At 38.7% G+C, this 25,823-nt stretch overlaps 1 protein-coding gene across 1 annotated transcript in view; it reads right to left on the bottom strand.

Moving 5' to 3' along the window:
- Positions 1 to 25,292, bottom strand: part of LOC122808456 — a 447,437-nt gene extending 422,145 nt beyond the window's left edge. Inside the window, exons 1-3 of the mRNA XM_044079416.1 lie at positions 25,208 to 25,292; positions 14,591 to 14,801; positions 948 to 1,016 (exon numbers count right to left, since the gene is read on the bottom strand). Of these exons, the coding sequence (XP_043935351.1) occupies positions 948 to 1,016; positions 14,591 to 14,725 (204 nt within the window). The 5' untranslated portion in view covers positions 14,726 to 14,801; positions 25,208 to 25,292. The remainder of the gene's footprint in view (positions 1 to 947; positions 1,017 to 14,590; positions 14,802 to 25,207) is intronic.
- Between the last annotated feature and the right edge of the window lie 531 nt (positions 25,293 to 25,823).

The following is a 25,823-nucleotide window of genomic DNA, read 5'->3' as shown; positions in this document are numbered from 1 at the left end:
GGACTGTGGCTGACAAAGTTCGTAGATGACTGCAAACTGGGCTCCATAATCGACTCTCCAGCCGACACAAGCATCCTCCAAAAGGGCCTCATAGAAACAGACAACTGGTGCCAGAGCCATGGCCTCAAGCTAAACACCAAAAAGTGTATAGTTATCCCCTTTGGAAAAAAAACAAAGCGCCCACAAGTTACCACATAGGTGGTAATCCATTAAGTACGGAAGAAGTAATTAGGGACCTGGGGACCCAAGTTGATGGCAATCTCTCATTTGACAACCACGTGGCCAAAGTGGTTAGAAAAACATTTTATATACCCCACCTAATCATGAAGAGATTCACATCTAGATCAGGGGAGGTCATCGTGCCTCTTTACTCATCCCTCATCAGGCCCATAATTGAGTACAATGCCCCTTTTGGAATGTACCTTACCAGACACCTGCAGCAACTGGAAAGACCCCAAAAGTACCTCACCACGAGGATCAAAGGGCTCAAACAGATGCCATATGCTGGCCAACTCCACGCTCGAGAGACTTGAACCTCAGCACTGAAATAAATAGGACATGCTGGAAGGACAGATTCATAACCCAGAGGCTCCCTTCACTCTGGAATAAAATCTCAGTCCAGGTTAGGCAGAGTCCCTCATAGACTCTCTTCAAGAGGAATCCTGATGAGTGGATGGGAGATCGTAGGTTTACCCCAGGTATCCCTTCTGTGTCACTGTTAGACAGAGGCACAATATACTAACCTCGAAAAAGTTCAGAGCAAAATTCATTTAAAATGGGTGGCAAAAGCCAAACACACTCTGGCTAGGTTATAAATGCCCCAGGGCAGATAGGTTCATAGGTTCATACTAGGCTAAGTAAAAAAACAATGCTTCAATGCACAATATTCTTGGGTAACAAAATAATCAAAAAATGTAACCAGAGTACAAAAAACACACACAACTTACCATTTTGTGCCTGAATCCAATGAAGTGTGTTTGAAGGTTTACAGCAGACGCACATGAAACTTTACAAATCTAGCACAAAAAGAAGACATGAAATGTTATTAGCTTGTCAGAAAAATAAATGCAAGCTTGCTGACACAAAAATACTTTAGTGCAGTATGTGAACAGAAAATACAAGTGGTCAAAATGTAAAATATAACGGCTGGCACAAAGATCCTTAGTAAACTGGCAAATAATTATTTCTGAGCATTTAGAGAAGAGTTTTTTTTTTTTTTACTCTGAAGAACCCAAATAAAGTTTACTCACACTGACATGTTACTGTCTGAAAAGTCACATGGATGAATTACCAAGAGAAACTCTTAATTAAAACAAAGTATCGAAAAATATGACATGTTCAAATGCATATAAACACCTGTAAAAAGACATGCCAGCCAAACATTAATGTATGCATGTAACACAACCTAGAAATATACACAAAAAATTGTCATGTACAACAGATGGAAAGAATACCTTTTAATCATGATGGTTATGCTGTCCACCTGATCCTGGAATGTGAATAGTCTTAAAGATATATTAATGGAAGAGTACCAAATTATTTTCAGCAATGCAGAGTGCAAATAGTAATGTTGCAGGAAACACATTTGGAAAGAAATGAGTATGCGAAGTTTACAAAAATTTCAGAAGACATTTTCAGCAAAATTTCAGGGACAGAGGAAAAGGTAATTACTACAGCGGCTCCAACAGTGACAAATGTGTGTGTGTGTGTGTGGGGGGGGGGGCAAAACTGGTACATTTCTGGCTGTAAGGGGCTACTGGCAAGGAGGAGCATCACAATAGCACATACTTGCATTCCACCAAAAACTCTATTTTGGATCTTAAGAAAACTTGGGGGGGGGGCTTTCAACAGGGAATATATTTATGGGTGGTGACTGATGACTGAAATATGATTTGCAATAGTGGGAATGTATGAAGGGAACCCACAAGGGACAACAGAAGACAGGGTAGACTTCTAAAGAAATTAATGAAAATGTCTGATATGGATAAAGTGAACTCAGTAGTAGCAACTCTGATAGAACATACATATTCCCAAAGTACAATAACTGGACTGGACTAGATAGAAATGATATCTCACAGGAATATGTACTTCTTTCGGCTTTCCCGGTTAGAGGTCACCACAGAGGATCATCTGTCCGCTCATGATTGGCAGTGGTGTTTGACGGTGTCAAGTTGCCAGCCCAGCACCCAACCTTCCACAGAAGGCACACACACACTCACACCTAGGGCCAATTTAGAGTGTCCAATCCACCTACTGCATGTCTTTGGGATGTGGGAGGAAACCCACGCGACCACAGGGAGGACATGCAGACTCCGCACAGAAGGCACCCCAGCCAAGAATCGAACCAAAGAACCTCTTGCTGAGGCGGCAACAATAACCGCTGCACCACCATGGCCACCCCTTCACAGGAATATGTACAATTAACTGAAATCTTCAAACACACATCCAACAGCTACTTTTGATCATGCACCAATAAAAACAAACAAAAATACACGACAATCAACTAAATTAAAAAAATAAATAAATAACTGGCATGTTCAAATAATTTCCACTACCCATTCCTTAATGCACCATTTGTTTTAACATGTAGGTGGGAGAGCTAAGAAAGACTGAGTATTACCTTCTGAAGATATTTCTGAGGGGCTGACAAAAGTTACAGTACTGCAGAATAAGGGGACTCTCACAGAGAAAAAGAAAATGCAGAGTGCTGAAGAAATAATGGAGTGCATGGATAATATGCACCACTTTAGGAAAACCTACAGTTAAACAACTATTTTATAACTTCAGTGTACAAAACCTTTTAGCACAGTGACTTAGACAACAGAACACTGAAAGGGTTGCCACCAAATTTAAGGAACCTATAACAAATGGCCAGTAATCCTATAGAGATTTTAGAGATATTCTGAAAATTTTATGAAAATTTGTATAAAGCAGTTAAATATGGAAACCAAGAAAGAGTACAAATGGAAAAATTATGGAAGACAATTACGCCAAGGATAGGGGTAGAGGAGACTCAACAACTAAAACAAACATAGGAGGTGATGTCAAAAAGAATGACGCATGATAACAGATGGTATGCCTGTGGAAATCTGAAGGCTAGGAGGGAAGAAATTAATAAACATCTGGAAGATTTTGTAGAACAGCATTTTAAAAGAACATGAAGCACAAACATCTAGGAAGAAAGCTGTGGTTGCTGTATTACCAAAGCTGACAAAACACCCTTCAGACCCAACTTCATACAGACACATTTCGATTTTAAACCACAATTACACAGGTTTAAATCAATACTAGCTAAAAGGAAGGCGAACGTCTGGCCAAAACTGACAGATATGCATCAGTGTGGCTTTGTGGAGGGCAGGCAAACATTTGACAACATTAATAGGACAATGATGGACCAGGTGGAAGCAGAATGTAAGAACACACCTCTGCTGTTGGCGGGTCTTGATGCAGAGAAACCATTTGACAGTAAACCTTCACTGATAAAATAAGGTTAATTAGAAGGTTAATTAGAAGGATATATAAAGGATCAGCTGCAAAAATTAAAGCAGGGCAGTTACTCTCATATAAGCAGTGTTTGTACAGAGGAACCAGGCAGGGGTGTCCTTCCCCCCCCCTTTATTTGCCTTGCATTTAGAGCCACTAACAAAGAAAGTAAGGGACTCAAATACACAGATATAACTGGCATGGCAATCAAGAAACGTTGTCTTTATTTGCAATGACATTCTGTACATAAATCCAGAAAAAGGACATCTGTGGTGCTGAACACAGAAAATTTTTTTCAGAATATAAAATTAATAATAATAATAAAACAAAGGCTGTAAATTATGTACACACAAACTGGTTCAGGAATACCCATATTTACTTGGACATAAGATGAAGCATTTAGGAATACAGATTAAAGACATCCCTTATGACAGCTAAGGAATGTGGGAAGAGACAACACAAACCTTTACTTATGGAAAAGTAGGGCAAATGTTTTCAGTACCTTTAGTTTTATACGTGGGTCAGGCATACTTTTATCATCCAGAGAAGTTGTGGACAATAATACAGGATTGAAGGAATTTATCCTGGAGGTAGAGAGAGAGCAAGTGCCAACTGGGATAAGCTGATTATTCCAATAGAACAAGATGGTTTAGGTTTACGCGATTTGAAGGGATATTTTAGAGCTACACAGGTAAGGCTCATAGGACATAACACAAGAAAGTTATAACTGAAAATGGAAAGGGATGATGATGATGAAGCAAGGGGGAAGTTCAAGAAATAGAGACAAGTGAGATTTTGGATGTAGACCCTTAAGGAAAACCACCTTATATTTATAAAGTATTCTAAGAGCTTAGCCAATAAGAGAATGAAGAAAGGAGTTTTTGCCAAGGAGGATGATTACAAGCAGGGGTACAGAAAATAGGCAAGAGGTGGCTGAAATTTACTGGAAAAACCCGGCAAAAGAACCAAGACATTGGGAGCAAGCAGGAAAGGAAGAGAGTGGGATGAGGCCAATAATACATTTGGGACTGCAGGCTAGAGATTGCCTTCCCTACCAGGGCTTGACCTCAAAGTACAGGCAAAGAGAAAGTAATGGAGGAGGTTAAGTGAAGGAGATGCTCTGGCAGAATTTTTAGTTGAAATCCAGAACAGAAGCAGCTGTTAAAAGAAGGAATAAAGGGACAATTAGTAGGGCATACAAAATATTGCACATGAACTACAAGAACCAATCATAGGAGGTTAGAAAAGGCTGGAAAAGCAATTTGCAAGAAAACGATGGGAAGACATACGCCTAGCTCCAAAAAATCCAACCAAGTCTAGAAGGTTTAGAATGTTTGGAAATGCCCGAAGTGTACTTGGGCTATAAAAGAACCTATGCAAAGAACTTTTCTACAAGTAGACAGCAAATGTTGGGGAGGTGATGGAGAAGAAACGGTTAACTGGGAACAAGTTAAAGTGTAATGACTTGGCAGATTTCAAAAAATTACCTAGAGCGTACTCTGTCAAAAACATTTGGTGAGCAAATGGCTGTATGTAAAGAAAAGATTTTGAGATGGTACACAGGATCTGAATTACCCAGACATAGTAAGGCCTTATTGCATTTAATTCTGTTGGCTACCAAAAAAGCAGTTATTAAAAAATGAAAATCAACATCTATACCAGCTGTACTGTATTGACTATATTAAGAGATAAGAGCTGGACGACGGATCTTTAGAAAAAAAAAGGAAAGAGCAAACTGCATATTAATACTCCTTTATGCAAAAGCCCAAAACTTAACCACAATCTGAATTGCTCAAAATCCTCCACACAGTCAAACAGAAAAATGACTAGGATTAAAACTTCATTAAGTAGCTATCTGAAGTATGAGCTCCACTGACATACTTCAGTAGGGAACATTACAAACAAGAGAAAGGTGCTGATATGGGGGACCCCATGTGCCCCCCCCCCCCATATGCAAACCTGGTTTTATATTATAGGGAGAGGAAGTTCATTTTTGAAACCCCTTGGAATAATTATATTTCCTTATACACCAGATTTTTAGACGTCATTTTTATCTTCTGGAACGGGACAGAAACCCAGTTAAAATTTTTGTAATGTATTGGGACTAAAACTTTCTTTTTGAAATTTACTTGGCACACTTCACAAGAATTCATTAATTACTTAGATGTCACCATATATAAGGTTAGAGAAGAGAAGAAATTCTATTCCAAGATTTTCAACACCCACGCACTTGAATTCCTATTTACACTTCGAGAGTGAGCACCCCTACAATCAAAAGAACAATATTACTAAGGAGCAATTAATTAGGGCATTAAGGATATGCAGCGAGGATCGGGTTTTCTTAGAGGAAATGAAGGTGAAGGGGTTTTTCTCAGAGAGAGGGTACCCCAAGAACTTGATTAAATCAATTGATGAAAGACGTAAACCAAGGGAGGAAAGAAAAATGACCAAATTTTGGGGAAAAACATTACCACAAAGTAATCATATGGAAAATAAAGGTCTGAATTATGAACTGACACACACTCTTTATTCCAGTGAAATTGAGAACATTAGGAAGTACTGGAAACATTTGGTTATTAAATACTGAAACCAGCAAAATTATTCCATCAGTACTGACATTTAATAAAGAGAGAGATGAATTTAAAGGAAATGCTGGAAAACCATGGTAGTGACTGAAGTAGACCCCACAAGAAAGGGGGAACATAAGTGTTGTTTTTTGTTAACAATATAGTAACATTCTAGAGCAGGAAAGTATTAGTTTTCCATCCAGAAAGTTAAAAATGAAATTTAAGAAGCATCTCAATTGCAACAGCAAAGGGGTTGTGTACATCAATGTCTGTCAGACATGCCTTAGCTGTTACATAGGCAAGACAGAAAGACCATTGAAAAGAATATATGAACACTTGCATGAAATCTCCCAGAAAAAAAAAAAAAAAAAGAAAAGATGTAAATGCTTTAGACACAAGAAAGACTAAGAATTGTATTTTCAAGTTCTCTGTACTATAAATAATGAACGAACACCAACCAAATAACGCCGACACTGAAGAATCACTGCTCGTCCTGGTGATGAAATATGTTAGTTTATTGTAACTCCACACGATACAAAAGACAGGGTTTAGCGCTTTCAACTGTTGTACACAGTCTTCATCAGAACAACATACTGCTAGTATTCTACTGCTTAAATACTCTACTTTTTTGAACTTAATTGAATGATTGCTCTAGTTGCCGCCAAAAACTTTAAAGACATACTAGTCACAATAGTTGATCAAGGATATCTACAATTTACCCTTTACTATGTATAGATAACACATACATTGACTACTAATACAAAATAACATAGGTTGTAAATTACCTACTCTAATACATCCTGCCATTTATCATAAATCTCATAATATACATAATGTTTAATAAAATGATCCCCCTACTATATTTAATATACAAATCCATCTAAAATTATCAAACTATTGCATATATATATATATATATATATATATATATATATATACTAAAATACTAACTATTATAAAAATCATAAAATAAAAGTTGATATTAAAATATCATATACAGTTACTTAACATAAAAGCAAAATGTTTCACTACCACCTTATACATATCCACAACATGCATATCTTCAGAATTGTTTAGTTGCACGTGATCAAATATACTAATAACAAAGTCACATCATCTTGTCTAAAACCCATTATGTAAATGTGCATAACTACATCTACGCATCCCTTAATACGTAGTGATTGTTTATTATACACAAAATACAAGATACCTGATGCAAGATACATAATGTCAGGTGCTGTAGATGTATCAAACCTATACCTTTACAAACTCACTTATAATAAGGCTAAAAATGGTTTTATACTGACAAAATCATTAAGACCAGGTTTACGGGTGGAATCTGTCAGGATCTGCCATCTACTTTCTCTTGCTGCCAACTCCATTTTCCAATTCCCTCCAAGTGGTGTAATGAAAACCTGATCAATGATAGCAAATGTAAAACCATGTTCTGTCCCTTGCTCCATAATGTGCCTATATAATGCATTCTTACTATCACTTTTCTGTATCCGGTATAGGTGTTCATATACACGCTTCTTCAATTGTCTTTCCGTTTTACCGATATAGTGGGCATTGCACTGTGTGCAATTGGCTATATACACTACCCCTTTTGAACAGCAATTCCCGGTTTTACATTAATAAACGTTCGATTGATATCATCTAACCTGATGGTGTTGACTGTGTTAATGTATTTGCATTGTTTGCACCTTCCACATTTTCTAGTTCCCTTATGTGTATCTACTTCATCCTTTCTATGGCTAGCCCTCTCCAACAGCCGTTTAATATTGGGCGCCGTTTTATATACACATTTAGGTAATTTATCCCATCTTTTTTCTTTGTCCATGGAGACTAATATTGCCCAATGTTTCTCTAAAATTTCTTTGACCAAATGTGTGTAAGGTGTATATGTAAGTACGCACACTCTTCCCTGGAGTTCATTTGGTCCTTCTGTTTTGTCATTCATTCTATAACATCCTAATAATGGTGGATATCTTTGCCCCCATTCGCCTTCCACATATTTGATAACTTCATTAACCATTTTCCTTGGATAGGCACGATCTAAAAATAACTCTCTAATATAGTTAAGTTCTGCCACCATTATGGTCCTTGTGGAGGACATCCTGGCTGCCCGAATACATTGTCCTTTCACTATATTTCTGAACACATGTGGAGGGTGGCTACTACTGAAATGTATGTAGTCATTCGAGAATGTGGGCTTACGGTATAACTTGGAAATAAAACCCACATCATCATGACTAATTAATACATCCAAAAATGCTATTTCAGTGTTACTGTAACTATGTGTGAATTTTAAAAAGCTAGTAGTATTGTTTATGTATATCATAAATTCCTCAATTTTTTCCACTGGACCATTCCACAAGATAAAAATATCATCCAGGTACCTTGCATAGTAAGAGATGTTAGAAAAAAATGTGCTGTTAAATACATGTTCTAACTCCCATTCGAGCATGACCAAATTTGCAAAAATGGGAGCACACGCTGCTCCCATGGCCACACCCTTAATCTGTTTAAAAAATTCACCCTGGAATGCTACATAGTTATGGTCCAGTACAAGCCCCATCGTATCACAAATTAAAGAAATCTTATTCCATGTGAGACCTGAGTGTTTCCTTAATCTGTTAGCAAAAAATTCCAGGCCCTCATCTTTAGGTATGCTGGAAAATAAATCCTGGACGTCTATGGTAAGATAAATTGTATCTGAATGCCATTTGTCTCTGGTTAAATCACCCAAAAATCTCCAGAAGTCTTTCATGATATGAGGGATGGATTTATAAACATTTTTGAGCCATCCGTCTATGAGTTTCCCTATGTTAAAGGTTTTAGAACGAGAGCCTGAAACTATGGGGCGAAATGGGGGATTCTTCAAACACTTATGTATTTTTGGTATACCCACCATCCTGGCCAGAACTGGATAATCGACCTTAAGAAATGAATAGGTATCATTACATATCCTGTTATCAATCAAATATTCTTCTATAACCAAATCTATTCTTTTGTACCCAATGTTGATTTGGTTAATAGAGATGTTCTCATAATTTCCTGATTCGTAAAAAATACTGTGTAAAGCCTCATTATATTCTCTAGTATAGTATATTACTGCTCCACCACCCTTGTCGGGCTTCATGATTCTAATGTCGTTCATACCCATCAGTGCAGATAATGCTTCTCTCTCCAATGCTGGGAGATTATCTGTAAGGTTATTTTTTGTTCTTATTAATTAGGGCATCAAGGATATGCAGCGAGGATCGGGTTTTCTTAGAGGAAATGAAGGTGAAGGTTTTTTTCTCAGAGAGAGGGTACCCCAAGAACTTGATTAAATCAATTGATGGAAGGCGTAAACCAAGGGAGGAAAGAAAAATATGACCAAATTTTGGGGAAAACATTACCACAAAGTAATCACATGGAAAATAAAGGTCTGAATTATGAACTGACACACACTCTTTATTCCAGTGAAATTGAGAACATTAGAAGTACTAGAAACTTTTGGTTATTAAATACTGAAACCAGCAAAATTATTCCATCAGTACTGACATTTAATAAAGAGAGAGATGAATTTAAAGGAAATGCTGGAAAACCATGGTAGTGACTGAAGTAGACCCCACAAGAAAGGGGGAACATAAGTGTTGTTTTTTGTTAACAATATAGTAACATTCTAGAGCAGGAAAGTATTAGTTTTCCATCCAGAAAGTTAAAAATGAAATTTAAGAAGCATCTCAATTGCAACAGCAAAGGGGTTGTGTACATCAATGTCTGTCAGACATGCCTTAGCTGTTATATAGGCAAGACAGAAAGACCATTGAAAAGAATATATGAACACTTGCATGAAATCTCCCAGAAAAAAAAAAAAAAAAAAAAGAAAAGATATAAATGCTTTAGACACAAGAAAGACTAAGAATTGTATTTTCAAGTTCTCTGTACTAGAACAAGTGAATCCAGATACAAGGGGTTAACTGTGGGAAGCCCTTTTAGAACACAAAGAACTATACTGGCAGCCTAGGCTGGATTCAACTAAAAAAACGGGACTGAATGATCATGTTAGTATTAGTGCCCTTAAATTAAGGGCAGCTAAACTTTAGAAAAGGAAAGAGTATATGCATTAACTTTAAGGTTTTAAAACAAGTATTCATGACCGTATGTATTTTATTATGGTAGCTAGAATATGTGCATTTATCTTGGTTGCTACTGTTTTAACACAAGGGTTTATTACAGCATATATTTTACTGTGGCTTTAAATAATGCAGGGGAATGAATTTATTCAATTAATTATGCATGAGATGGTACTATTGGCTGACAATTTTTGAATATGTTTAAAAGTGGCTAATATTCTGATGAAGCTTGGAGCCTGGTACAGTGTTTTTTGTTTCAACAGTATACACCAGTAATACTATATTCAAAAACTACATACAAAGAAATGCATACTACAAAGCCACGTGTTATCCCACTATTAAAATGAATAGGTGGCAAAAAGATCATTCATCAGTGAATACACCCACTCCCAAAAAGCTCTAACCCCAAGATGACATGTCTGCCATTTTATCTCAATGCATTACAAAAAGGACTTCGAGACAGCAACTTAGTGAGCAATATGTTAATTACAACTCTCCCAATTTTTGGATTAAAAAAAAAAAAACCTGTACCAGAAAAAAGCTCTGGTTGGGAAGAATTTCACAGATATTCAGCAAAAAAAAGTTCCATTTGCAACTTTAGTGCAGATTATGGCTTCCAGTTACTTTAAACATAATACAATGAAATGCATTCAGAGATGTTTAAAATTAGCGGGACACTTGAGTTTTGTATGCACATATACATACATGTGTACGCACGTACAGACACCAGACAAGTACAAAAACTCAAAGAACAAAAGGCTGAAAGTAACCAGATGACCTGACAAAGATGCAAAGAAAAAATCCAAATGAAGGAAAGAACCGGCTAAACAAGATGCTTCTCATGAAGAAACGTTGAAGATGATTACATGTTGTATACCAGGCCAAAGAGAAGCAGTCTTCTTTGCCATTCAGAGCACGGAGAAAGACAAGTGCGAGATTCAAGTCATTATATTCAGTACTGTTTTGTCAACAGGGAGCCAGCAATATGAAGGGAACTCTGCTTCTCAACCTTCCATCAATAAGAAAGTCCACAGAGGAAGACTTGGCCAACAAAATCCTTTCCATTGCTCCAAAGGAAAATGTTTGTGACAGGAAAGGCAAGAGATGACAGAAAGAACTCCAGAGGCACACCACGACAAACTGAGCCGACCTCATGAAAACCTGTTTATTCACACAGAGCACAGAACAATGGCCAATAAGCGCTTTCACGTTTCTCTGAACGCTTCTTCAGACTTGAAAAGTACTCCCTTCTATAGTACATCAATATAAAGGCAGGTTTAGCCAGCTTGCACCAATCAAAATTATACCATTAAATCGTTAATTAATGCAGTAATCAAAAAAACAATTAAATCTCTGCCTAGTAATGCTTACAATACTGAAGAATGTAGTGTCTCATCACATAATGCATATAGAAAGCATATGCAAGTGTGCATGCAATAAAACAAATATACACACACTAATAAAATGTGCATAGAAAACATATTTAACAAAATATTCTGCCCATACTTTATATGTTAATGGTATAGTTATATTTTCTATGCACATTTTATTAGTGTGCATATATATATATATATTTTTTTTATTGCATGCACACATTTCCATATGCTTTATATATGCATTATGTGATGACACTACATTCTTCAGTATTGAAAGCATTACTAGGCAGAGATGAATTAATTGATTTTTGATTACTGCATTAATTAACGATGTAATTGGATGATTTTGATTGGTGCAAGCTGGTTAAACCTGCCTTTACATTGCTGTACAACAGGAGTACTTTTAAGTCTGAAGAAGCGTTCAGAGAAACGTGAAAGTGCTTATTGGCTATTGTTCTGTACTGTGTGTGAATAAACAGGTTTTCATCAGGTGGGCTCCATTTATCATGGTGTGCCTCTGGAGTTTTTTTTCATTGGATTTGCTCTTTTGCTCATCAGGGGCACTTTATCCAGAGCCGTGTTCTGTTTGCCTTGAGATGACAAAAAGAATTAGAACTAGTCTGGACTTCAACCAGAAACAGAAGTTAGTAAATTGTAGTGATCAGGAAGGACCAGCAACAAAGTGATCTTCGTGAACAAGACTTGGGAAGCATCACTCCCAGTACACGTAGTTAAGGTAGGTGAGCTATGGCTACAAAAAAAAGAGGTTGATGGAAAGACCGGAAATCTGCTGTACCAGTGGGAGAACTGCAAAGCTTAAACCCACCTTTACGTTACTAATGTTTGGAAGGACATCGAATGAACTGAAAAAGCAAAGCTAGAAATGTTCAGCTGTAAAAGGGTTTCTTGATGCAAAATTACATATTTTGCTCCAAGTTTAAAGTAAAGTAGTGATCTATAGCACAGTATTGGATCCATTATTAAATGAGATGGAGGAATTTTATTAGGGACTGCTGAAAATACTAAACGTCAAAGAAAGTACTCCCACTTAGATGCAACAGATCTAAGGTTTATACTGTCAAAAGATGTGAACGACTAAAAATAAGCAAGTTAAAGTTAATGCGATTCTTTGCTGGTGTGGGGACAATCCTACTATAATAGAAAATTAAAAGAAACTCCACCTTTTTTTATAGGGGTGGAAGTCTACACTGATGTTCTTAATTCAACCCTCTGTCTTACTTTAAGATGACAAAAATAAGCAAATGATGAAAAATGGTAGTCTTTTCCCATTTGCAAAGTAGTTGACCTTTCTGTGCTGAAGACAGCACCCTGTCTTGCAGGTTCTCCCAGTGAGACAGACACACACAGACACGAGTGTTTGCTGCAAAATTAAAAGGGGATGGCAAGATTTTAAAAACATCAGTTTTTTTGTTTGTGCGCTCAAGCAGAGATGAGAAGCAGAAACTAAATAAAATATCAGCATGTCAAGTATTAAAGCCTTAATGTAAGCTGCAAGATGAAGTGGGAATAACGAATATCAGAATGCCTGCTTTGCAAATATTAATATGGAAAGCAAATTACCTTACAGGTACACATAACAGCAACATAGAAATGAGCATGTTAATCTGACAAAGAGGGGTTTTCAAGGGGGACTTTAAGCCAAATATCAGGGACAAAGGAAAACAGGAACCAGCAAATATTGGACTGTGAGAGACCCCAGCAGACATAAGAGATGGAGGGGAACAGAACAATAATGCTAGACTTGAGGTAGCAAGGAATTACTGGCAAGGGAAAAATGATTACTCTGGCAGTTATTTATATTTTACATAAAAATCTTACATAGCTTAGGAGCATTTGTGGAGAACACATTGTTTTAAAAGGGAAGTTTTATTTACAAATGGGGAAAGGAACTTGATTTGTCATAGTAACAATGTAACAGGGGACATAGAAGAACAAGACAGCATATTTCTGAACAAATATTCAAGAACATTTAGTATAGAAAATGTGAATTTATTACAAGTAGCTCCACCACAAACTGCACATAATCTCACAAGATACAAAAAGGGGTTCAACTGTACAGAAGTTATTTCACAGAAGCATTTAGGTCTCATACAATAATTATATCCAATCAATAATTTTATGCAAACAGACACAGGGTAAAAAATGGAACAATGCAGCCATCCTACTTGTGCTTAAGGGAGGAATTTAAGGAAAGGGTACGGTGTGCAATTAAAGAGAAATTAATTGCATTTTTGTCTTATGGAGAATTTACTGCGTTTGTCAGAAAATCAGAATAGCAGAAGAAAAACCCATACAAGTTGTAGGTGTAATTCCATGCAGACAGAAACCAGAATTCACAACTAAACCCCTCACTTATAATGCACAGAGCCGAATACTGAACCAACACCACATTTACCTGCAGCAATTGGAAAGGTCCCAAAAGTTCCTCACCAAAAGGATAAAGGGTCTCAAAAATATGTCTTATGCTGCCCGACTGAAGGAACTCCAGCTCTATTCAGTCGCTTAACGTCTGCTCAGAGGTGACCTGTGCTTGACATACAAGGCCATGTCCAACCCGGAATTAATGAACATGCTTCACCTCAAAAAATCTAAATCCACCAGAACTACAAGGGCAAGAGACTTGAACCTCAACACAACTATTAATAGGACGTGCTGGAGGGACAGATTCATCACCCAGAGACTGTCTATGCTGTGGAACAAAATCCCGGTACATGTGAGGCAGAGCACCTCGCTGGCCCTGTTCAAGAGAAATCTTGACCAATGGATGGGAGATCGCAGGTATACCCCAGGGATAACCTCGGTGTCACTGCTTGACAGAGGCACAGCAAAATAATGGGCATAGTATCCTTCAAACTAAAGGGGTGGCGAAAGCCACAAAACTCTGGGCTAGGCTTACAAATGCCCTAGGGCAGAGAGCCTAGTATGAACCTATAAACCTATAATGGAAGCACTACAAAAGATCGCTAGAACGTATACAAACACCTTTAACTCCTGAAAGCAAGAGAGACTGCATACTTACATCACACCAGAATCGCAAATTGTTTCTGCCCCGCTTTCCTTTAGCTTGATCATCAGAAGGCTGCTCCATAGACTCCTCTGTAGACTCTTCTGCAGCATGATCTATAGGACTGCCAATTGCCTCATTATCCTCCATCTTGAAATTGCTTCAAAATTCAGACAAAATAAAGAAAATGACTTCCGTGCTTGAATAGTGATGTTCAAATCAGTCACTGAAAAAAAAAAAAAGTTCAAACACAATCCAAATGGCAATTACACAATTAGCAGAAACATTTCAGTACATGAAAATCCTTAGACAACTCCACTGAGGTACAGAGAAGAAACAGTGACCCATATGACATCATTGGGACAGACACTGGGAGCATGGGAACGCCTAGCCTCAAAAAAGGATCATCCAGTTCTTTTGTGGGGCTGGATGCCCATGCCTGCATCAGCAGTAGCCCCGCTTACTCCAAATGGAAAAGTAGTAGCACCCATGCTTAACTCACATTTGGAGGCAATCACAGACCCGTCGGCTGTTGCATGAATGGAGTACCTAACTTCGGAATGGAATATGCCATACCCCCTCACACTTACGAAAACAAAAAAGGCCCAGCCCTCACTCACCAGGTGATCCAAAAGTCCGACAAAAAAAAAAAAAAGTCACCAAGCAATCAAGTCACACTAGGAGACGGAATGTTTAAATGCTTATGTCTAAATAAGAATACAATCCCACTGCTAGTTGCAATATTCTCACATCCCTAAAACTGGATGTGTGATTAAAAAGCAGCAAGGAAAGTTCCACCTTGTTCCTGATAAAAGGGAGAAACTTATTAACAATGAATGAGACTGCAGGAGGAGGCAAAGTACACACTAATGAGGTCAGCAAATCAAGGCGGTCAATCTTCTACCTCCAGAATTAGGGGCAAAACAAAACATTTTGAAATGGCTCTGTGAAAAGTATAAAATATAGTTCCTTACTTTACTACTTTACTTGTAAAACACCATTTGTCTCTCATCACAAGCCTCACTACAATTGTAAGATGATCATTCAAGTCTGCTGCTTTCCTATTTGCAATTAAAAACTGCCTTGAATAAACTACTTCACATACACACACGAATTACGGACAAACATATTCCACTTCTGGTCCCAATTTCTTCGGTTGACACCCACCTCCTTCTGGCAATCAGTCTAACTGCCAGTTTCAAACCTAAATTCATTTGTTCTAGTATGAACTTAGTATGGTTTAAAGCAACCCACCAAAATGTATTCACCAGCAATCAAATGCCACAGCTCTTACCAAAAAATAATTAATTAGTGATCTTTTTCTTTGTAAGCCAACATGAAAATAAAGAGCAGCAAGTCTACACAACACTACACACACATGGAAAATATAAAGGAGGAAATGCTGCTGTCTCAGTTAGAAGAACTCCAATTCCTAGACCTAACACACCAACTGGAATGATGATAATTTGGTGGAGAACATTTTAATGGAGATCATCTCCACCACATCCAACTTCCATCAACCTACTCTAGTCCTGAATGTGACAAACACTTAAGGCATCCTCAGCCGTCACGATTGCTCACAAACTTAATGCATACATTTAAGTAATGCCGCTACAATTATGTTTGCTGCAGATATCATCTTATACATGTATATAGGGCATGTACACAATTAAGTCATGCCCAAACACAATAGCAAAAATGACTAACCACATTCTTCTTTTTTTTTTTTAATTTCTTCAAATCTTTTGGGTTCTAATACTATGATGGGAATGGACCCCATTCCAAAGTCAAAGTAAGATTAAAGTTTACAAAATTAGTATTGCTTCACTCTGTCAGCCAAAAGTGATCTTTGCAGCACCTGCAATGTGCCCAGTAATAACTCATACTGCACTTTGTACTGAGTTAAATGTACTGGTAACGCCATTCTAAGCTGATGTAGTCTAGTTTTCAGGTTAGTGCTGAATTCAGGGCTGTGTTACAAGTTTCTGTGTTTGCCCATACCTTACTTGGACAGAAGGAAGTTTCTCTGTTCACCTTTGAGAGAGGGGAGCTTTGAGCAGCCTATCGGTCCCTGGAGGAGTGGTTTCAGCCCAGAAATTAGTAGTTTATTGGCCATTTTGGACTAATTTCCACCCCTTTCATTTCCCTGCTATAAAACCCACATTTGTGCAGTTTTGCGCACCAGGCAGCACCAGTTAGCTAGGGTATAACTATTCCTGGCTCCACAATGTCTACTCTTCAAATTTCCCTAGGAACTAATCTAATTTTCAACTTAAGCACTCAAACCATTCACTTTTCAGCCCGGCACTTGCTCAAAACTCATAGCAAGCACTAATAAACCTTAGCCCTAGGCCCTCCTATAACGTAGAGAGGGACAAGGCTCTCTATTCGACTTTACAAGGCAATCAGTAAACAATTCACTGTACCTATCCAGGCATGTCCAAAGGGCAGTTTCAGGTGTACTTTTCCGTCACACTGGTGAATATGGGCATTTTGAGGTAATGTTACAACCACCTCATGTACACAGACAACCCTCTCCTCCTACCACCAAACACTAACACATGCGAGAGATGCAATTATACAGCCTAACTGGAGGCTAAGCTCTCTCAACCTAAGACTGGACCAGACAGTCAAGAGGAGAAGGGAATTACTTGCATCACACCACCAGTCTCAAATAGACCTATGAAACCAGCACCGGCAAAAAACACACAAATACATGAAGACATACTCGGAACCTCTAAATAAAAATCTGCAAAAGCAACAAAGACCTCCAAAGGAAGCACCCAAGCAACTTCCATCCCTCCAACACACACCATGAAAAACAGGCTTCACAATACCAGTGTGCCACGCAATCACTGCCCTCAAGGCAAAATAACGTACCCAACACACTAATAGGCAACGCTATTGTCAGACACACTGACGTCCCCACTTACCAGGCTGAACAAGAAGGTTACTGTTACCTGCCTGTCGGGTGCCAGGATCTGCCACATAACACAGGCACTCAGGTCACTCCAGAACAAGTACAAATATGACTGTCATTGTCCATGTTGGGGTGAATGACCTGATCCATACCTCTCTGCACTACATGGAGAGACATGGAATAGCTCTCTGATCATGTAGCCCAAGCCAGTTTGACCCTGACCTTGAGTAGCATCCTGCCATCACCAAGAATGATACCACAGTATAAAGAAAAAAATTATCTTAACTGGCGAAGCTTCGGATGTCAAAGGGGATCCAGTGTCCGTCAGCCTGTAATGACATGCTCGACAAGCCACGCTGCTTCACTAGAGACAGCTTGCACCTGTCACCCTTAGGCTTTCTAATACTGGCCAAGGCTCTTGCCACTCCCATAGTGCCTTTTTTAGGAAAGGCTCATGAGACAAACCCACTGCCATATATAGCACAAGTAACAAAAAACTGAGGGTAATGCTACTCAATGCCATAAGTCTAAGCCTCAAAATGCATGCACTCGAGGCACTCCTCAATATTGAGAAAAATCAATATATGTGCAGTAACAGAAACCTGGTTTAAGGCTCCAGAGAGAGGACCCCAGCACTACCAGGTTACAAATCAATACCATACATTTCAGCCACAAAACCCAGACTGAAATACAAAAGACGGGGGCGTATCCATATTCAAAGGATGCCCACACCTCCAGGTTAGCGGCACAGCACAATGCTTCAGAGATAATCCACGTGCAACTGACAACAGGCAGAACTGCTATTCAAATTGTGGCTTGCTACAGATCACCCACCATGTCCCAGGACCCCCATTCCACATTTCTGGAAACACTGGGAAAGAAAGGTCCTACCAAACACCCTGATATTGGGTGATTTCCATTACCCAAACATTAACTGGGAGAAATACTCAAGTACTAACTCCCTTGCCCAACATTTCCTAGAATTTATAAACTCGAACGCCCTGGATGAACTGGCCAACACCTCCACCAGAGGTAACATATTGGATCTGGTCATCACCAACACGGGTGACTGGTGTTCCACACCGGAGGTCAACCTCTCGCTGGTTAGATCTGACCATAAAACTAATCACTCTGGATATCCACATTACATCCACTCCCCGGTCAAAGAAACGACAGTGAAAAGCTTTTCAAAAGCAAACTTCACGTTACTCAAGACTGATGTGGAAAATTTCAAAGCCCCTATGCTAAAGGATAACGCTGCCCAAGCTGCAAAATCTTTTACTAATGCAATCTCCGGGCACCTAAAAGAATACATGGATCGTGCTATCCCAAGCAAAACCAAGACTCACTCCTCCAAGAAAAGGAAACCAGTCTGGTGGACCCCTGCCATAAACAAGCTATACAACAGGAGGAGGAAACTAGTACAGAAAGAGAGAGAGTAAAATCCTAAATAGGGAAGACATCCCTGATCAGTATCAGCAAGAAACTACGATTCCTCATAAAATCATCCAAGGCTAGCTTCGAAAGAAAAATTGCCAAGAACTCCAAGGATAAACAAGGCATTTTTAGCTATATCAAGAATCTAAGTGAAAATGTTCAGATATGCTCAGAGTTAGGGCAGAATTACAAAATACAGTGAACCAACAGATATCGCCAACATCCTGGCAGACAGATTCAGTGCAAACTTCACCCCCCTCTCACCCCCAAAAAGGTCCATAACCATACCAGAAGAATTTAGTGCCCCTGAAATCACAGACACTCAGGTTAAAACAGCATTCTCCAAAGCCAAAAACACAGCACCAACGGGACCTGACAATGTCCCAGGCTGCGTCCTACAAGAGTTCAAACATGAGCTAACCCCTCACCTAAACACACTATTCAAACTCAGCTTCACCACAGGCTACATGCCCATGGAGTGGCGCACAGCAACAGTTATTCCGCTCCACGAAGGTGGAGCCACAACAGACCTCGGGAGCCATCGCCCTATAAGCATGACTAGCTTGGTCTGCAAAGCTATGGAGCCCATCATCATGGATCTCATTAACAGAGACATAGGGAACCTCCAAATACTGGACCCTACCCAGTTCAGCTTTGTTAAGGGCAGATCATGCCTCATAAACCTGGTGGACTTCGAGACAGTTACCAAGGCTATAGACAAGGGAAAGGTGGGACACACAGCCTACCTAGACCTTGCAAAGGCCTTAAACACCATTCTCCACTCAGGTATTATAGACAAGCTCACCAGCCTGAACATAAACCCCTACGTCATGAGATGGGCTGCCAACTGGCTCACTGACAGAACCCACATGGTAAGAGTTGTGGGAGCTAGGTCCGACTCTAAACTGGTTAGAAGTGGCATTCTCCAGGGCTCAGTCCTAGGACCCCTCCTGTTCGGCATATACTTCTCAAAGGTACAGGCAAGCACAGGAGGTCTATGGCTGACCAAGTTCACAGACTACTGCAAACTAGGGGCTGTAACTGACTCTCCGGCTTACAGACATCCTCCAAAAGGGTTTCACTGAGACAGATACCTGGTGTCAAAACCATGGCCTCAAGCTTTGGAAAAAACAAAGTACCCACGAACTACCACATAGGTGGTAGCCCCCTAAATACGGAAGACGTAATAAGGGATCTGGGGACCCAGGTAGATAGCAATCTCTCCTTTGATGGTTAGAAAATCCTTCCATGTGGCCCACCTAATCACAAAAGGGTTTGCATCCAGATCAAAAGAAGTCATTGTTCCCCTCTACGTATCACTCAGACCCATCACAGAGTACGCCTCATTTGGGATGTACAAGACACCTGCAACAGCTGGAAAGACCACAGAAGTACCTCACCAAGAGGCTCACTAGCCTCAAACAGATGCCCTATGCAGCTCGACTGAAGAAGCTCTACTCTGTTGCATAACGTCTACTCACAACTGATCTATGCCTGACATACAAGGCCATGTCTAACCCAGAATTGATGGACAAGCTCCACCTAAAGAAAACCATATCCCCTCGAGCCACACACTCTAGGGATCTAAACCTCACAACAATAAATAGGACATGCTGGAGGGATAGATTCCTGTCTGTCCCAGAGACTTCCCATGCTCTGGAGCAAGATTCCAATCTACATTAGGCAGAGCGCCTTGCTAACACTCAAGAGAAACCTTGATGACTGGATGGGAAACAAAGTTTACCCCGGGGATCACTTCAATGACTCTAGTGGACAGTGGCACAAGGAACTAATCTAAGGGGGCAGCGAAAGCCAGCACATTCCGGCTAGGCTTATAAATGCCTTCGGGCAGACAGTCTAGTACCTACCTAACCTACATCCAAATATAACTGTAGACACTATATATATATATATATATATATATATATATATATATATATATATATATATATATATATATATATATCTATCTATATCTATATACACACATACATATATATATACACATATACATACACACACACAGATACACATATTATATATATATATATATATATATATATATATATATATATATATATATATATATACACACACACAAAAAATATTTCACTGTTTCCAGACCCAATTTAAACACCCCAACAATCACTCCAAGTGCTTTATTTACAACTTTAACCTGTTCTGCACAACATAGCTACCAATGGGGCTTGATGCATCAACATGATCCTGTTCTCCCTCAACACTCTTTCCAATAATGCTTTGCAAGACTCATGCCAGATATAAGGAGGCAAGTGTGAATTCCCATGCCACTGACATAATGGGATTTGTGAGAGTCACTTATCTGCTTTACCTTCTGTAAAAGAACTGCTTCTTTTCTGTCTCCACTTACTCTCATTTATGTTTGGCTCAGACCTTGTTTTACACTATACTTAGAAGTTATCCAGCGACAGCCAGAAATAACTAAATTGCAGGCCTTTGTTCAGGGTTTTCTTTAGTTGTCCAAAGGGAAATGATTCTGCAAGGGTCTCTCAGTGCAATGACAGTTTTAACACCTCTGCAACAGTGGTGGGGAAAGGGGGCTGTGAGTTCAGAATCCAAGCCAGAGGTGGCTGCTTTTAAAACAAGTCCAACTCCTCCCAAAGTTAAAGGATGATGAAACGGCCTCAAAAACAATCACTGCTAAGACTAACACACAACAGTTATTTTACCACCTGGCACTGGCAAGACAATTGTCAAAGCCATGTTGCAAAATCTGTAAAGCAAAAGCAACCTTGAGTCTCATTTTTTTTTTTTTTTTTTACATCAAGAGGCAGCAGAAAGTTTAATGGCGAGAACAAAGACTTATCCAAGCAATATGAAATTTGAGAACCTTTGTCAGACGTTTCACAAACCTCATCCATTTAGACATTTGTCCATTCTACTCGTATCAAAATACACACAAACTACATGTATGTTTCTGGAGAACCGATGTCAGTTTTAATAATGATGTTACCTAAGCCTTATGTGATGTATATAATACGACCACCACAGCATCAGAACGAAAGGAGAAGAGACAGACTAAACCTTGAAATGTAAACTTACAGAATTAAAGACTGTTTACTTAAAGATCCTACCCCCTTTTTAAAAGTAAAATGACTCCTTATCAGACGAGATCTAAAGTTCACAGATATACCTGGCTATTGATATAAGGGGGGGGGGGGGGCTGCAAGAAACAATGAAAAATTTCAGCACTACAAACAAACGACTCGGTCACTGCCTACACCCACAGATTAAGATGGGGATGTCACCTCCATGACTGCATACGAGACAGCATTCCACAACGTTCACTTACACAAGTAAACAACTACCAAAGCAATCCAGATCTGTGAATGTGAAGCAACTTGCACAGGGTAGGGTATCTGCCTCCCACTTCACCTTTCAAGTTTTTCCTGGTGCAAGGTCCTCTTAATATTTAGTTTATTTGTGTCTTTCAGCTTTTCCTGGTTAGGGGTCGCCGCAGCAGAACTCCGGTCCGCTAATGATTGGTAGTGGATTTTTACGTACCAGGTTACCAGCCCTGACGCACAACCTTCAACGAAGGCACGTCCCACTCACGTATGCCTCCACACAGAAGACGCTCTAACTGAGAATCGAACGAGACAACATCTTGGTATGAGGCGACAACGCTACAGCAGCACCACCACCGGAGTTACTTTTAATATTTAGTACACTTGCATCTGGTGACAGAAATATATGAAGTGTATTAAACTTTCAGAATTAGTGATGTGAATTTATTTTTTTTGTATAAGGTTTCACTGCTGCACCATCAGCGTGCTTTTAAGTGTAGGAAACTGTAGGTTTATATCAACTGAGTTTTTAAAATTACCCAGTGAAGCAGCTGCAGTTCTCATTTTCAACAAAAAGTAAATATATTACTGTAGTACTGTTTTTATGGCATCTGCATTTCTAGTGCATGTTTTATTAAGTCAATCCAAAAGACTAACAGACAACAAAAGCCAAAACTGCAACAAAAAATAAAAACATAAAAAGGTAAACATGAAATTTAGAACAGTTGACTTAATTACCTAAATGTCACAAAGAAATAAGTTTACTGAAGTACAAGAAAGATAAACCTTAAGCAGAGGAATGAAAAAATACTAAAACAAACATTAAATGCATTAAGTTTACTACTATACACCCGAGTAGAAATATTATGAGCCAACAACAAAATGTTAATAACATTTACAAAACAAGCCTATGGTCCAAGTCATGAAGACTGGAAAACAAGCTGCAAAAGCAGAACTGTCTGATTTGCTTCTTTTTATGACACCACGTTTCTGAAAGGACACTAATAACAGAGTTAAGCCACAAGCAACAGTAACATTGAGTAATGAGGTCCAAAGGTAATCAAAATCAAGTAACCGGGTAACTTTTCAGTCAGGGTCAACAAACAAGGTGCTAGAAAAATCAAACTAAGTAAATCATTTGACCATTACTGTGCATATGAAGAGTTCCCAACAAGAACATATGACGGATAGAATGCCCCATATTTGCTATTCAATGGAAACCTCCCTCTCTCATTTTATATATATCTATCCATCTATAGATCTATATATAGGCTACTGCGAACTATGAACAAATAATATGAAGCCCACTCAAACACTGCCTCCTAATAAAACAGAACAAAATTACTCCCCATTTACACCAAAGTTACACACTACTGCTGTATCAAGGGCATAGACAAGTGCAACCATGACAAACAGAACTAAAAGGCTGTAGCCCTAACCTAGAAAACTCAAAAAGTAAACACAAAGGCATACTCCATGCGTCAAGCACAAAGTTTACATTTTAGCTCCCTAAGCTAGGATGGGAACATCCAGGGTAATGATAACGGTCACAAAGGACAAGTAGAAAGCAGAAGGGAGGCAGGTCTACCATACAAAAGTGCTGCTACAATTTAAATAGCAAGGTATACTCATCTAAAGAGCCTTGCCACTATGATCACCTAATATTCAATACCCATTTCACCATTCCACTAACATGCGCAGTTGTCTTACCAGTCACATACAGTATTAATGCAGCCCAGACAGTAGCTACGGAGATGTTCTGCAGGCTGCTAATGTTTGGCATCTACACTAGGCAGAACGTCAACTCTGACGGTAACCATTGCTGCAGGTAGTACAAATATATCACAAGAGAACGACTAATAAGGTGGACATGAGACTGGATGGATTAATATATTAGACATGCAAAATGTAAAACAGTACTGAATAGCTTTTATGCAAAGTTTTTTATGCTGTTTGATGTAATACGATACTGACAATTCTGACACTAATGAAACTTTTACTAATGTAATAAAGTTCGAATTTTAATTAAAAAAAAAAATATATATATATATATATATATATATATATATATATATATATATATATATATACATACATATACACACGGTCGATACCACTTGTGTACTAAAAGATGCCATTACCTTTCAGTATTTTTGTGTTAAATAAAAGACCACCACCACCACTTAGCCTCCGGTCCAAATGAGTTTCTTTCTGGAACATGGGACAAGCAACCAATCATTTAATGAATTCTATGGTAAAATACAAATTAAATCACAACTATTGTAATGTTTTTAAGGAAAAATCCTCGGAGCGAATACCGTGCGGTCTAACTCTCCTCTAACTGTTGAGGACACTATGTGATTGCAAGAAAGGTTTTTCCAATACTACATCGTTTTCTTTAGAGGCACATAAAGAGCCAAGCTTAGTTCTCAAAGAACAATGTTAATCAAAGACTTATTGCAAAACAGCACCTTTGATATAATAAAGGTGCAAGAAAAAAGCAGACCTTATTACGTTCATAAGAAAGTCTGCCTGCTGCAACCATTAAAAGAGAAAGTTAACGTCTCCCCGTAAAAAAACACATTCTTTCTCACTAGTTCATACCCCAAACTATGTACTCAGGCAGCTGTGATATAGATATTACTAAAACTGCTACATACATATTTAAAGCACTATAAAATGCCAAATCACAGAAAATGCACAATGCAAACATGCGCTACAAAACGGAAATGGACTCATCTGATGCGAAGCAAAGGCCGCGCGACATCATCCACGTTCAAAAATAAAACACTCTACAACACTATGAAAAGAATACCTCTCCTGCTCCTAACACTGCATGCTTTTACTAATGTTAATCTACATATCCTTAAAGCTTAAGCAAAAAAACATGCAAAAATTGTATACCACAGCAAAAGTATAAACATAAAAAGAAATGTAAAATATACTTACACAAACAGAGATCTCTAAAGGCAGAAGATGACGACGTCACTTCCTCAACAAGTAGCCGTCTTCTTTCAGGGGCTATTGAAAATGACGTCACGGTCGGTTACTTTTGTCTTCTTGTAGTGCTGAAATGTTTTTATTTCGTCATTTTCTCCCCGGAAGTTATAGTGTAATACTAGTTTGCAATGAAAAATTATAGATGTTACATTCTAGAATATCTGGACGTTAAAAGCCGAAGAACTGACTTTTTAAGTAGGTTCACTTGGGATTATACCTGTTAATTTTTTTGATCGTGAATTCTGGACAAAGCCTAAAATAACGGAATTATTTTTCGTGTCACTCTAATTCCCCTAAAAGTAATGAAAAAAAAGTTATGCATCAACATGCATTTTCTGAATAAGAATATGAAATTTTAATGTATGTCAATATAACTAATTGTCGGTGATTGACCCCAAAAGTTTTACAAGGGATACGGCTAAAGTCAGGGATGTTCACCACATTTTGGACACATGAGGTGTATGCTTGGGTCACTTCTGGTGATGAATGTGGTTAGCTGGGAGACTGTTTACCAACTGGACTCCGGTAGGAGAAAAAAAATTGCATCGGGCTTTATTGTGGCTTA

This window comes from Protopterus annectens, chromosome 8.part0, assembly GCF_019279795.1.
Source record: "Protopterus annectens isolate FY-2018-M chromosome 8.part0, PAN1.0, whole genome shotgun sequence".
NCBI lineage: Eukaryota > Metazoa > Chordata > Ceratodontiformes > Protopteridae > Protopterus > Protopterus annectens.
Note: the sequence above shows the minus strand (reverse complement) of the source record. Positions and strands in the feature narration are given on the sequence as shown.